General features: G+C 40.1%; 1 protein-coding gene across 1 annotated transcript in view; it reads right to left on the bottom strand.

Moving 5' to 3' along the window:
- The window catches only part of ATP6V1H (ATPase H+ transporting V1 subunit H), a 50,323-nt gene that overhangs the window by 33,050 nt on the left and 1,277 nt on the right, over positions 1-15,996 (bottom strand). Inside the window, exons 2-5 of the mRNA XM_084259963.1 lie at positions 15,686-15,812; positions 8,402-8,504; positions 6,941-7,030; positions 2,494-2,607 (exon numbers count right to left, since the gene is read on the bottom strand). Of these exons, the coding sequence (XP_084116089.1) occupies positions 2,494-2,607; positions 6,941-7,030; positions 8,402-8,504; positions 15,686-15,789 (411 nt within the window). The 5' untranslated portion in view covers positions 15,790-15,812. The remainder of the gene's footprint in view (positions 1-2,493; positions 2,608-6,940; positions 7,031-8,401; positions 8,505-15,685; positions 15,813-15,996) is intronic.

Here is a 15,996-nt window from a genome sequence, read left to right as displayed (position 1 = left end):
ACACAATAATTTCAGGATTCAGTGAGAAGTCCTATAAGCTCTGGAAACCACATTTAAGTAAAAGACGGCGCCTTACAGATACTCTACCTATTTTCTAAATAGGCGACTTTTCACGCCTAGCAATCTTGTTTCTTCAGCTTTCTGCTGCTTTCACTTCCTAGTAACTAGTATATTTTCGTGATTTACCAGATACCTGCAGCTGTAGCACAGCATTACAATCCCATTACAATCAGAAATCCATCAACAGTAAAACACTTCATGGCCTAACACATACATGAGAAGGGTTACTTTACAGCAAATACATTATATGCCAACACAAATAACAGTAATGTATTAGGCTTTTGTATTTAACCTGAAGCAAGAGGGAGATGTTTCAAGCCCAGAAAAAGAGCAGAAAATGAAAAGGGAAGGTAGAATTCAAAAATGACCTTGAGGAGTAAAAATGTAGTCACATTAAGAGTTTTCATTATGCCTACAGAGCAGAGAGACCCTTAATCAAGAAAACACTGAGGCAATGGTTCATTTGCCTGCATACAGCTACATGATGCAACAAGGAGAGTATTCCAGGCACCTTTCCACTATACAGCATTCAGATGTGCAGCATGACCACCACTGATTTCTGGAGGGATCACAAGCGAGAAGCTGGAACAACACTCTACACTACACTGAAAACACATCAAGTCCACTTCTGGATACAGTCAAGTAGCCCTGTAAAAATCCTTTCAGCTTTAAAACACAAGATACTAGATCTTTAGCTTAGCACGCTCCTGAATTCAAACTGCTACCTAAACAACAGACCATTCATGCCTGGGTACAGATTCACAGAAGGGTAGGGGCTGAAAGGGACCTCTGGAGTACAGTTCTTTCCCCCTTCTAAAGCAGAACCATCTAGAGCAGATAGCAAAGGATCACATCCAGATCAGTTTTGAATATCTCCAGAGAATCCGACTCCAAAACCTCTCTGGGCAGCCTGTCCCAGTCCTGTTACCTTCAGAGTGAAAAAGTTTGTCCTTGCAGGGGACAAATACATTCATTTGCCCATGCAGATGCAATGGTGTGGCATCAAAGGTCTTTCAGTGTATTCAGCAAGGAAAAATAACACCCATACCTGAAACGTAAAACTGTGTGTGTTTGCAAAGAGAAAAAAAAAAATTACACTGAGTACTAAAAGGCACAAGTAAGTAGAGGGAGCACAAGCTTAGTGTTTTAAAGTGAATTCACATTATGAGGCTCTCTGGGACTTGTAAAGTTATTTGTGCATTTTTGCAGCAGCCAGCTGCACAACACGTCTGTGAACAAAGGAATACCAGACAGACATTTCTACACTATGTCCTTTCCATGGTGACTAACTGAATTCCCTGCAAGGATCTGAAAAGTATACTTTACCTGTATACTTAACAAGTCAAGACTGCCTGAGTTTGCTCAGACTGCAGTTTAGCAAGATGGGTCTTAAGCAGCAATACAAAAAAAAAAAAAAAAAACACCAAAACACCACAAAATCCCACAACCAACCAACAAAAAACCCTAAAACTAAAAAAAGGAAAAACTAAATTAAAAAAAAACAAACTAAAACAAACCTCTAGACTCTTCCCTTCAGCTGCACCAGCCATGCAGCAAATCAGTCAGATTAAAACCATCAAGCCTGACATTTTTCTTGAAAATAGGCCAGCTTACTGTTCAATTCACAGCACAGTGTGAAACACAGCTGCACCAGACACAGCAAAGGGCAAACGTGACTTTCCTGGAATTCCTTGCACTGGTACTGCCACCATGGCATAGCACAAGCCAGGTATGTGCTTTGTAGTTCGAGCCACATGACCCTACCATGCTGACAGAAACATATGCAGCAAAGAGCTATTTGTAGCTCTGCAGTTTCCTCCCTCTTGAAACCTTAAAGAAGTTTTAGTGGTGGAAACAACAGCCTAATCTCAATTAGGAATTTGATTTAATACAGCCATGTTTTTTCTTGTGGGGAAAAACAACTACCGAGATGAAATGGCCAGTTCTCACCACAGATGAATATGAAGAATAATATGAAGAATTCCAGAAAAGTTATTCCATACACACCAGTAGCACCCAGTGGCTTAAAGCACAGCAGACGCCATACAGTGGATATCGTTGTACTGAGCTTGGGCTGATACAAAGAAAATTGAGTTCACCTCAGCCTCTCAGCCACATGGTGCAGTGTTTTACACTGGTGACCAGCACCAGTAACAGGCCAGTATTTTAGCTGCTACTGAGCAGTGCTTGCACAGTATCAAATTTCCCAGAAACAAGAGTCAATAAACAATGTAGCTTTTCTTTCGGAAAGATTTCCTTCTTTTTAAAATGTAGAAGCCATGTAAAGCTTATATTAAGCATGACTCATCTAGATTGTAAGAGGAAAAGTTTCCAGTCCCAGCAGTAGTTCAGTTTCAAACTCCAAAATTTGAAGAAAAATAAACCCAGCATTTTTCTCTGCCATCTTCAGAGTCAGGTTCATTTCAAACTTACCATATGCACAGTGAAAAGATCTTGTCGATTCAACATTGGCAGGAAATAGGACCAGGCGGTGTTTTTACCACGTTTTGCATAGTCAAAGAAGATACACACACGCTGATGATTTTCCTGTAAAAGTTGGGAGAGGGGAAAAGATGAGAGACTTCCAAAAGCACTCGACATAAAGCAGCTACTTGCTCCTCATCATGTTGGCATACATTATCAGAGTGTTATCATGGCTTGTAACAGCCCATGGAAGTTTTGCCATTTGACAGTTACTTGTGGATATAGTTCATGTCAGCACTCCAACATTATGATTTGGGGCAGGGGTGTGGAAACAAGTTTTGAAACCCTAGTTACACTTCAGTACTCCAGCACCTGCTTGAGTAAAAATGGATGTATCTTTTTGAGCAAGCAAGCAGAATGAGAGAAACAAGACACTAGCTAAACACTGACATTTTCCAGATGATCACTACTCTTGATCCAATCAACTATGCTCGAATAAAGTCCACACAAAGTTATCTGTGTATTGCTACTTCCACGCAAGAGCCCGTTGTTCAACTCGGCTGCACGTGCTACAAGTGGAACTTCAGAGACATAAGTTAGCCCTGCCTCTCTATTCTTCTCAATGGGAAGCTAGGTCTCTCCCAGGTGAGGCTGCCACTGTTTCAGCTGTTACTTCAGACAATCTGTATACCTGGGAGAGAACAACTCTGCTCTCCACAGCTTCTAGGTTGAACCAAAACAGACCATGAGCATCCGAATCTGGGCACCACGCAGAGTTTCTTCAAGTGTTTCACCTAATAACCACCATGAAAAGCAGCTATTGTGCCTCTCCTTAAAGCAGACCAGACCCTAATAGTCTAGAATACAGACATCTTACAGAAAAATCAAATGCCTGGGTTCTTGCTTTTCCTCAGCATTTCCATATACTTTCTAGCCTGGTGAATAGTAACCTTTCATTCTAAAGAGGTGCATCCCTATTGAAGTCAAGTTACTAGAACCAAGTGTACAACTATCAAGGAAGGTAAAAAACTGTTTGAAATGCTGTAATTAGGACACTCACATGAGAACAGTTTCTTAGTCTCTGTTACCCAATGAATTAAATTTTACAGCTCCCCTGGCTGAAAGGCTTTCCACCATCATTCAGCACCCTATTATTAATTCTAAGGACCAAGAATCTGCTGGCCAAGACTTCTTGTTGGAATACTATCTGTTCAGCACAACAAATGTATCCATGACCCAAACACTGGCATAGCACTAAGCATCAGAGTGGCAACCAACCCTTCCTTTAGAGTACCACAGTTATTACACTACATGGGGGCTGCGAACTGCTGTCCTGACCACTGACTGAGGAAGGTCAGGAGCCACAAGTTCTCACAGTCATAACCCTCACAGTGATTAGTGCTCTATAAGGCATCTACCAAAGAGCACTCAGAAACCCTCTCAAAATTTGTTGTTCAAACTATGAAATAAGAGTGAAATCTCAAGAGCACAGTGCCTTGGTGGACAGCCTCTACTCTGTGTGCTAGTTTGATTTAAAAAAATAGTAGTTTGATCTAATATGTCAGTTAGCATCTACAGTTGTGCTACACAGACTCCAGCTAAAAAGATCAAAAACCAACAAGATCAATGTGTTTGGCTTACAACATACCTGAGGAGACAGACGTGTCCGGAAAAGGAAAAGCTGAGACAGTTTTGACATGCTGCCAATCAGAAGACTAGTCTGGTGTGCTGTTAAGGTTCAGGGTAGAGCCACAAGGGAAGGAGTGGAGAACTGCCTATGGCCCTGAAGTATATAGTGCAGCACCTTCCCAGGCAGCTGGCTACCCTGATAAAAAGGAAATCCTGAAGCTCTCACACCAACAGTTGAATAATTTAGCATCTGTCATTCCTGAAGCAGCATAATGAAGCTCACTTGGGTGGTACTGCAACCGGCACAGGTTCTTAAAGACTTCATAATTAACAGACTCTGCAGTGTGACGGGGTCACTGATCCAGAGAAATTGTTCCAAGTATTTATCATGTGAATAGAATAAGAAATGTTTCCTCAGGGATTTCAGTATGCTAACACTCTCCACCTTCAGAAATAAGCAGAATGGTGATATTCTTGTAAGGCAATCACCACGTTAATTTAACTTCTGCCAGCTTCCCCCCCCCAAAAAAAAAAATCATTCTTAGAATTATGATTAAACCTGTAAGTAGAACTGCTGGAACAATCCTAGACACCCAGGTAGGCTTTTTATGAGCTCAAAACACAGTTGGTATGATTTTTACCTCACAAGAAAAGCACAGAAAGATAATAGAAGAACCACAGTTATTATCAACACAGACAAAAGCTGGAAACTGTTACCGACATTAGTTTCTAGAAGTTTCACCTTTCAAGTGCTCTTTGTTCATCACATGGAACTGCAATGAATATTCTTGCTCAAAACTATTTTATTGAAAGAGCCAGTGGCACCATGACAGGCCATGTCCCTGAACAATGCCCAATATGCTGCTTTCTCACAAGCTTACACCCCAAAAATGTGCAACCAAGGGCCTACAAGGCATTGCTGGCACCGTGTTCTACCATTTGAACGTGGCTAAAAGACCATGTTCTGCACCAAACAGGTCCTGTTTCAGCCTTGCCCAGTGGAGACATGGAGGGCTAGGAAGCTTTGGGATGATGCCATGCAGTCACCTGCATACAAACACTCTTTGCCAGCAGCAAGATATCCCTGAATAATGAAATCATAGTAGAGCACTGCAAAAGCCAGTGCAGCCTTGCACAATTTCTAGAGTGAGAGAGGCATCCAATTTCAAACAAAAGCAAGCCTGTACTTTGCACCAACACCTCTGCTCTCTTCCATCACTATGAAACCTGGACAATTTAAAGTCAGTACAGTTAAGAATTCCACACATGACACTTCTGGGGCAGCATAAGGCCCTGAAAATGGAAGTGTCAGTACATAGTCATAAAAATCAAGAAAACATGATCATCTAGACACATGACAGAACCAATAGGGCAATTAAGAGATTACTCAAAACTACCTTCTGTGACCACCCACAACTAATGCAGTTGTTCAAGAGTGAGCCAGTGAAAACCTCTACCTGTGATGTACTAACTCCAGAGCACAGGAAACAGTATCGCAGCAACTGACTATGTGCTAATGTCAAAGCATATAAGCAAAACAAGACCTATTTATACAAAAAGCTCCAAAGAGCAGCAAGTGAAAGGATTACTTCTACAGCCACCACCTCCTCACAAAAGAGAGCCATTCCTCACAAAAGTAGCCATAAAAAACAGAGATCTTGCACCCTAATACAAAGTTTGTCATCAAATGCACAGACAAAAACAAAGCACTTGCAACTCAGTGATCTAATCAAGGAACAATACTGAGGGTCCCTTTCATCTTCTCTGCTTCTTGTATCACACTTGATAAAAAGTAAATCTAAAGAAAAGAGGAAGAGGGTCAGTGACAAAGCTGCAGACTAGCAGGAATAAACCACTGCCAGCCCCACTATTATTCTCCCAGTCAGGGCACTGACACAGGGCTCTAACGGGTAGACAGGCACTAGAAAGAATACCATAATCCCCCCCCTTACACCTGCTGTGGATGGAGAAGGCCACACTTTGCAACCCTGTTGACAATCCTGAATAGTCAGAGCTAGAATCAGAACTCACATGGTTCACCTCCTAAGGCAATGCCCTAAACTGTTATCACTAGACACATTTCACTGCAACTTTGTATTAAGTATAACATAAAACAGCAGAAGAAAAACTGTCAGACATCCAGATACTCCAACTGAACACCATGAGAAAACCTCACACAACATATTTTGTTTTATCATCACTCCAACCACTTCCTCAGTCTACTAGAGAGCAAAGAAATGCAAAAGCAGGATTATCTGATTGAGTAAAGTTCACTCCTGACTCGTTCAGGTCAGAAAAAGTGTCCTGACACCACATGTAATATCCTACCCTTATAAGTCACAGTATCCCACAGCTACAAAGAGCTATCTCTCATTCAGTCAGAAATTCCTGTTCTATAACTAAACCATGCAGAACTTCAGAACACATCCTAAACAGTGCAACTTATGTTGGAAACACGAAGCTGCAGAAAACACCCCTTCTTGCTGAGGCTGGCCAAATCAACATCTTCACAGGAAAAGCTTCAAGTTAGATGTCGTACCTTGTCTACACAAGAGTAAAGGGTGGAAGCCACAAATCATGCCTGAACATCCAATTTTTGCATCAAACACGGTTGAGAGACAGCAGACAAGCATACAAATATGTTTTATTTTCAGAATATGAACATCCAAGTTCAGTGCTAGCATTTAACTTCTGAAGACAAGATCTGGAAATTTAAAAGCATCTTTTTAATACAGTATGACAAACAACTGGAGAGACCTGAATTAGGCAAAGGAAACATTCAAGGAGGCATTTAAAGACTTAAAAATAAGAAAAGTTATTGACCTACTTGCAACATATCATCAACCATAGTCAGAATGTACTGAACCGTCTGTTCCTTGGAGATGTGAGTCATCAAGTTTATAAATGTTTTAGCACACTAGAAAAATGAGACATTAAAATTAATATTAGTGATTGTCTTCACTCCTTTTGATAATATAAAACAGGACCTCATTGATTCAGTTTAGTCTGACATAAACATTGAGCATCCCAACACCTTATTCAACCACAACAGCAGATGAATACATTTGGCATTATATTACAAAGAGAATTTTCTGTCACACTCATCATTACCCTTTACAAAGTCTTTTATGGCTCTCAAATGAAATAACAAGAACTCACTAGTGAAAAATCAGTAAGTTGCTTCATTGAAAGACTGATTAGAAAAACCTCCATCACCATCCTTTTTTTATGGCAGGCTGTAAAAGAACTAAATAAATTGATAAAACAGCAACAAACTTGAACAGAGGGAGGGAAGACAGGTCTATTTTACCTGTCCACTTCCTATACCTTGTAGGCAAATCTTTGTTCATATTTGAGCTGTTTTCTGCCTCCTGAGCAACTCTATAGTTTCAGCAACAGATAAAAGTTGAAACAGACACAACACTACTGTTACACGACCTCCTTCCCTTTCACCACATACAAGTAAAATTGACATTGAGATGGAATGCTGAACTGCTAGGCTGTAGTTATACACTGGCATATAAATTCACCACATATGCTTTTGTCACAATGCAAATAATGACCCATTACATAGTAGTCACACAATAGAATTTGGGGGCAAAAAACCCTAACAGAACAGCCTAAAATTAAAGCAGAAAAAAAGGTTGGAAGGTTTTGCATCCTGAATGCATCTCCTACTTTTCATCTTCCTCCCTGCCTTCCCCAACCCTCTTGACATCTGAACTTGCTAGAGCCTTAGGCTTTGAGGCTGAGATTCTACTGCTTCATATATCATGAGAGTGTTGTTTGACATCTTGCCTGGACTCTGTAAGCCAAAAAGGCACTGGCCACTTATCAATCTTCCATCAGCTCTATCCAATGCAGATGTCTCCTATCTTACCATGTCTAAATGGCATTAGACACCTGCATCTAATTGAATCCCCTTAGCAGTCAGTGGAGTCTAGTAATTTTAATTGTTCAGCTAACTGAGCTGAAATGCCACGGTAGTAGCCCTCAAAAAAAAAAATGTGGCTCAAGTACAAGTGTAAATGGTCAAGTAATTCAGTATGAGAAAAGACACGAGGTAGCTTGTCCCATAACAGACACTTTCAAAGGCTTTTAATAGATATTTAGTAGTTTTTTAAAATAATTTTCAACCTATACCAAAAAAAACAGGTCATAACATTCAAGTTTTATACTTCTTCCACAGCACCCTAACTACATATAGCCAACATTAAAGCAGAGTTAGTATGAAAAATTTCCTCCCATCCTCCCCAAAAGATACATTATTAAAAGAAAGGAAAGTTACTTGATTGCCTTCTGTTTGCAGCAACTCCTGTTTTTCTTCTGGATTTCTCTTCTGTTCAAATCTTTGAATAAATTCACAGTCTTCACCCGAAATCATCTGCCCTCTGAAAAGCAAATTATGAAACAATAAGCAACAAGAACAGTAAGTCATTTCAAACTATATTCGGCTTGGGTGGCTAAACTTGAGTAGCAGGCAGCTTCTATAAGACACCATGTTGGACAGAGTCATTTCCAACTGCCTCCAAGATGGACCCACCACTGGCCAAAGCTGAGCCCATCTGTGATACCAGTAGTACCTCTGGGATAACAGTTAAGAAGGGGAAAAAACACACAGCACATCAGCAGCTGCACATCAGCAGCTGCACATCAGCAGCTGCACATCAGCAGCTGCACATCAGCAGCTGCACATCAGCAGCTAGGGGAGAGGAGTGAGAACACGTGAGAGGAGCAGCTCTGCAAACACCCGGGTCAGCAATGGAGGGGGAGAAGGTGCTGTAGGCACCAGAGCAGATTCCCCTGCAGCCCCTGGAGAAGACCATGGTGAGGCAGGCTGTCCCCCTGCAGCCCATGGAGGATGATGGAGAGTAGAGATTCCACCTGCAGCCCATGGAGGACCCATGCCAAAGCAGGTAGGTATGCCCTAAAGGAAGCTGCAGCCTATGGAAAGCCCATCCTAGATCAGGCTCCTGGCAGGATCTGTGACTGTGGAGAAGAGCCTACACTGGAGCAGGTTTCTTGCAACCCCATAGGAGGATCTATACTGGATCAGTCCATTATCCATGGGGTACTTCCTTCAAGAAAGACCCACGCTGGTGCAGTTTATGGAGTCTGTAACCAGTGGGTGGGACTCCGATGGAGCAGAAGAGCATGATAAAGAAAGAGCAGCAGAAACAGTGTTATGAACCATCCACACCCCCATTCTCTGTCCCCCTACACTGCTTGGGGTGAGAAGATAAGAAGTTGGGAGTGAAGTTAAGACTGGGAAGACGCAAGTTTTTTAGATTTGTTCTTACTTCTCATTATCATAATCCATTTAATTAGATTTGTCTGTTTTGCCCATGATGATAACTGCCAACTCATTTCCCTGTACTTATCTTGACCCAAGAACTTTTGTTGTACTACTTCCTCTGTTCTTTTGAATGAGGGAGAGTGGTAAGAACAGCTTGGTGGGCAACTGGTAGCCGGCAAGGTCAACCCACCAAACAAACCTTATTTACTTCAACTTGGTATCTCAACAGCATTGCTTTAAGTTCTACTGTGGGATACAGGATTCATAAAGAGTTCCTGTCTGCAAAAGGTCTCCTGTACTAACAATTTAAAATGAATCACAAAATAGACTCTCCAATTTATGCTTTTCCTATACATGGCCTCTGTTCAACAGCATTCTCTAAATAATTCTAGAGGCCAAATACAACAGCCAGTGGAAACAGGGGTAAGAAATTAAATACACACAGCTAGCACATGATGCCAAAATTGTAATACAGAACATGAATAATAGTCTAATCTCACTGGAAATAGGAGGGAAACATAAAATTAGTTATTATAATAAATTTGTCATAAAAGCTGAGAAGAATTTTAAGGAGTACAGAGAACTGTTCCTAATGTATTGTTAGCTTTCACTAGTTTTTCCTGGTAGTTTAAAAACTGATAGGCATGCAAGCTCGTTCAAACACAGGGTAATGGGGCTTAATATAGTAAAACACTGTAGGCACCTAGAAGCTAAAAGATCTCCACTGACCTTCTCCTTTAACTTAATATTGAAGGGTTACTGCCATCATCAATGCTATTTCAGAAAGCTGTTGACTCAGCTGAGGACCTGGCAGAACATCAGTTGCATTTTTGTTACAATACAAAGCTTGTCATCACAACAAATAACAAACTTGTCAAAACTGTACAGTCAAGTAAGAAAACTAATTTTAAATCAAGCTTCACTAGGTTACTACCAGGATTGCTTCAGGAAACAAGACAATCATGTACTTCATCATCAATACAGAAGTCACAAGGGATGAGAGTATCAGACGTTACTCCGTTTCAGTTATTTCCAAGACTCATCTCCTCTTACATTTCCACTGAGTCAAATATCTCTTCCACTTTGCAAAGCTATATAGCACAGAGTCTTTTAATCCATCTTTTCCACAGTCCAGGGCAGTTTCCAGATGTTCCACAAAAGGTCCCATTAAAATCCTTGTAAGCTTACAAAAAATGTTCATGTTTTGCTTTTGGGTCAGTTGGTTGTTTTTTTAATAAATTTCTTGAAACACAAACATAACCAAGAATTACAATGTGTTCTTATCTCTCATCTTGCTTAAGTTGTGATCAGGCCATCCTCAAGACATAATCAAGCCATCTTTTACCTATTTACTTTTCAAGCAAAGAACATAAGTAGTTCAGTACCATGTACACTTTTCCTGTATTCTAAGTATCCTGTATCCTTACATGCACTGACATAAGGCAACAAACACTGACTAGATGCAAGATTCAGAAAGCCAGTGGTAGTCCACAATCAGTTTCTACTAAAGCCTAGCTAGTTATGAACAAAAAAGTAACTAGCCAATGACAACCATGCTGCTACCACATGCTTTCTAGACTGACTCATGCTCTGTCCTGCCTATGAAGGATGGATTTGAGTAGTTGTTGAAAGATAAGGACAATTCACCACAAACATTGGACTTCACAACCCATACCTAGAAGCCTCTCACACTGCAATAAATGCTGGCCAAGCCAAGGACTCCTGGATGATACTGACATAAAAGTAACGAGATGAGCAGCTTGTTTATGAGGCTACTGCCATTTAGGAAGCACTGCAAAGATGACATCAGGTGAATCCTTAAATTTTAGCCTTAAGGCTTGAAAAAGTATCAGTCCAGGAAGAGATGCTTCTTTATAGCAAGGCAGCAAGGCCATTAGAGTGCGTCTACCAAACTGTCAAGGGAAAAAGCTTTCAAGCTTTTGCTGGCATCTTCCATCAGACCACAGGAAAAAAGAAAAAGTCAAAAAAAGGGTGGGCATTGATATTGCCTAACTGCTGAAGTTTGGGTTTTACTTTTCATTGCTTTTTAAGTACCATTCAAAAGACACTTACCAACCCATACAAAACTGTACAAGGGATCTGACAGCTTTGTAAGCAAGTTGTTCATATTTTATTGGGATCCCATAAGTCTGATTAATAGTTTGAGTAATTTCAAATGCATCCACGTTGATTCATCTCATTTTAAAACTGAAATATTTATTTCAGCTTCACTAGTAAAACTTAGCAAACACTGAAAAAAAAAAAAAAATGGAGAGCAGCCTCAGACAGCTGGTACCAGTCACCATGATGCTATTACACTATCACTACCTTTTCCTCATCCCATCTTCAAAGAGACAGGAATTTCCCAGCACTTTTAAGAAAGCAATACAAGTAATCAAAGCTTCTCTCCATCACTTCTCCTAACTTTCTTATTTTCCATGGTATGTCCACACACTATTTTATCAACAGTTAAAAAGTCACTTCACGCTTCTGCTCTCTTGGTAAGTCAGGTTTAGACCAGGAGACTGCAGTTTAAAGCTCTGCACTTGAGATAACTAAGGCCTTCAAGAGCACAAGCTACAAGAGAGCAAACTGAAGTTATGTAAGATTAAGAAAGAATGAACTTGCAAGACTATCGTTTTTAAACCCTCTTGGTCTCCCAATATGATTCAGAAACTTGTGATTCCTTCTTTTTGTTGTACATTTCCTCCAGCAGCTCTTGTTCCTTTTTTTGTTGTTCTAATGATTCAACACAAGTAATTCTGGAGGTTACATGTGTGTGTGTATTTGTGAAAAGTACTTGAAAACATAGAAAACCAAGTCTAAATTAGCCATCAGGTATCTCACCTGTATCACCAAATGTTGTGTATTAGAAAGTTTACAGTGCAGCAAGATGCAAGTTAAACTCTGAAACAAGTGCACTTTTCCACAGAACTCGTTTATTACCCTTAGAAATCAAAACCAAACTTGCTTCAGACCCTCCAAAAGTTTTTTGATACCCAGAGGCAAATGCTGAAAACAACCACACACTTCACAACACCTCCACATGATATTTCCAACTAGCAGAGGGCATCAACACTTCTAAACTGCTACAAGTGTCAAGATCTACAAGCAGAAGAGTCTGCCCAGTACTAATGGCCCCAACTACATTTAGTTTTGAGAATGGTGGCAGACCTACACATCTCCTTCCACTGTTCCACTCTCTTCTCCCTCAGAGACAGGCACTAGCTAGAATTCAACACAAAGTGTAAATTTTAGCATTATTTTTCCCTACAGCCCAATTTTGAAGTGCACAGTGAACACAATGGCAAACTGGTTATAGGTACAGTTATCATACCTAAATACTTCATTTCTGTGCCAACAGTATACACAGGAAACATCAAAAGTTGGCATAGTTTGACATTTATAGTTATAAGCTTCAGCAATTGAGTAAAAGAACATGCCAGTTAATCTTTAGCTTGAACTGACTCTACAAGAGAAGCCAGGCTACTAAAGCCTAGCTGACTATCAGTAAGTCATCTTACTTTCGCACTGAAGAACACACAAAGAACTTCTAAAGTCCCTCCTGTATGGCCCAGACTTCATGCTGTTTCAACTGATGAAATCTTTTAAGTGCCTTTATACACATACAATTGTCACAGCCAGATTTTTTGTTTTAAAAAAAAAGCTTCATCAGAATTGTGTGCGAAGTTCATTAATTCTAACTACATAAACATTATCTGTAGTTTAAAGAACACAAATGATGTCATGCCTGAGTTAACACGTTAATTTAGGGAAAACAAATATCTTTCCTCTTACATAACTACACCTGAAGACTTGAAGTATGCCTCTGTAAATTTATGAGGGCTTACTACAATAAATGCATAGACTGCCTGAACAGCAGCTCACAAGTATCCTTCAACATCATCAGTACCCCTTCTTTCTTCTACTCTACAGAAGAGAATAAACCACTCTGACCTGCCGCTAACAGGTTTGTTAGAGGCAAACCACTTCCAGTCATTAATAATGTGCTTCATTGCAGAAATGAGTCCAAATAACTCCAGACTTTTCAACCAATCCCTTAAAGCACCAGCCTGAAAGATACCATCAAGTCCAAACCTGGCTGTTGTAAAAGGGACATGTCCAAAAAGCAGGTATCATTTCATCTCTCCTTTAGAAACACCAGTAGTCCTGCTGATATTTTCCAATAACTAATGATAAGCAAGCTCCTCATCCAAGGAACTACAGTTATCTTCACATTGCTCCACAATCCCTCTGGCAATATTTAAGTTCACCCTTGAAGCTACCTTAGCTAGATAGCCAGACTGTTATCAGTAAATACAAGAAACAAAGATTACATTTGTTTCAGAGCTGTAACAAACAGGACACACTGTCATTGACATACAGAGGTCACCAAGCATTGAACAGTCTCACAACAGGATCCCAAATACTTGCCAGATATGCTACAGTAGCCTCCAAAACCTGGCTAACCCATCAAATAGAGGAAAATAATTATTACATCTTTCTTTCATAGATTCCAGAACAAAACAAAATAAAATTCTACATCTAGAATCTGAACAAGAACCATCTCAAACCTGACTGCTGGTCAAAAGAAGTTACACAGAAAGTTACTCACAGATAAATAAACAAAACTCTCCCATCCTTATTCAGCAGCAGAAACAACCCCAAGAACAAAGGCACATTATAAATGGTAGACCACATAAAAGCCAGTCAAGCAACTAATAACTGCAAATGTATTCAAAACACAGCTCCTTGCAAAACAGAACCATCCGATATACTAACAAAAGCAATGGAAACTCATCACCCTTATGAGTGAGCCACTAGAGACACGGTGAAAAAGACTATCCCAAGTTTGCTTAGATCACTGGTGAACAACTGTACTTCCACTTTCCCCCCAACTGCAAACTAGCTGTTCATTGCCACCAGGACAGCACGGGAAGAGCTGCCCAGGCTTCCCTACACGCTTCCCATCAGAAGGATAACAGGGCACACCGTGACAGCAAAAGCTGCGTAGGCTGTTTGACAACTGCTTGGTAGCTGCTACTGGCAAGTTACCACATCAGCCTCACTCTTACGCCTGCAAAGCCACTGTAATGTCACACTGCAAACTGAGCAAGGGACTGATCCATCTGAAAAGATAGACAAGAAGAGAGTCATTTTCAGCAGATCAGTTCCTTAATCTTGCATATCATTAAGATACACAACCACAAAGAGAAAGAGTAACACAATGAAAGAATGGAATAGGCAGAGCGGAGCTACATAGCATGAGACAGGTAGTCATCACCAATGAGATTCCACCACACTGGCATTTCTCAGCCTGCATGTGCATTTTTCACAAACTTATTTTAATATATACTATAGATTTAACATATTGCAGCTATCGAAAAAAAAAGAAAAACCAAACCCACTAACTTTTGTTAAGTGCTATAATGTTGATCATTACACTAAGCATCACTAGCAGAGCTTGTACCTCTAGGATCATCAAGATTTCTGCCAAGTCAGTTACAGAGCAACAGACACCAAAGTAATTTGTTATTATACTTGGGCCCTCAAGAGATAATACTAACTTAGACTTTGCCATTAGTCTACAGAGAAATAGTTTCTTCTCCCTGCTTCCTACCTCATGCAAAAAGCTATTTTCTTCAGCTTGTCCCTATCTGCTTTCAAGACAATATTCCTCTCCTACCCCCAGTGCCATTATATACCTTCCATAGTAAACACTGAGCTTACATGAAATGGTAGCACCACACAAGTATTTTTCCAGCTTACTCCTCCATTTATTTGCTTCAATTTTTCTCCAGTACAATTCTTCCTTTAGTTGAGGTGCAGCTTATTTTCCTACACTACCAGTTCAGTTTTACTACTGCAACTGTATTCACACATAAAGCACTTCAGCAATAAAGGTGATGCAATTACATGTAAGACAGCTCTAACTGTAAACTCTTCTTATATCAGTTCCTATCCAACAAGGCTAAAATTGAGAATGGTTTTCAAATTATGAGAAAAAAACGGACCGTTTCACCACAGATTTGTGCAAACATATTTATTATTACAGCATTCAGTTCACAAAAGCAGAGTTCCTTTTCCAGTAATAAGTCACGGGAAAATTTTCCCCAAGCATTTCCACTTAACGCGGACTTTTTCCAACAACTTCCATGGGACCAAGAGAGAATGTTCCTCACTGTAATCTAATGTCCCAGCGTAACCCAAAAATCTAAAAAAATCATAACAATTAAGAGGGAAGGGAGAAAAGAACTGTGGAAAGGTTTTACTTACTGGAGATATGACTGCCAGTTTACTTTGTTTGCCCGAACTTCAGCAGCTTTGGCAGCAATTATGTTTGTTGGGACAGCAGCATCTACAGCACCTCGGATATCCATCTTGATTGATAATTAAAATGTGCCTAGAAATGCAAGTCAGATTTGAGATATCTTATTAAAGTACTAAAGAGCAGAGTATCTGTCCAGTATTTTAAAGTAGGAGGGTCGGGGGGGGAGATAAGCTGTTTTCAAGGTGCTCTATTCCCTGAAACTGTACTTTCTGAGAGTTTTATATAACATGGAAAATGTGAGTTCCCTAAATCAAAT

Source organism: Gallinula chloropus (genome assembly GCF_964237585.1).
Source record: "Gallinula chloropus genome assembly, chromosome: 2".
Taxonomy (NCBI): Eukaryota; Metazoa; Chordata; class Aves; order Gruiformes; family Rallidae; genus Gallinula; species Gallinula chloropus.
This window is presented reverse-complemented; position numbering and strand designations above follow the sequence as displayed.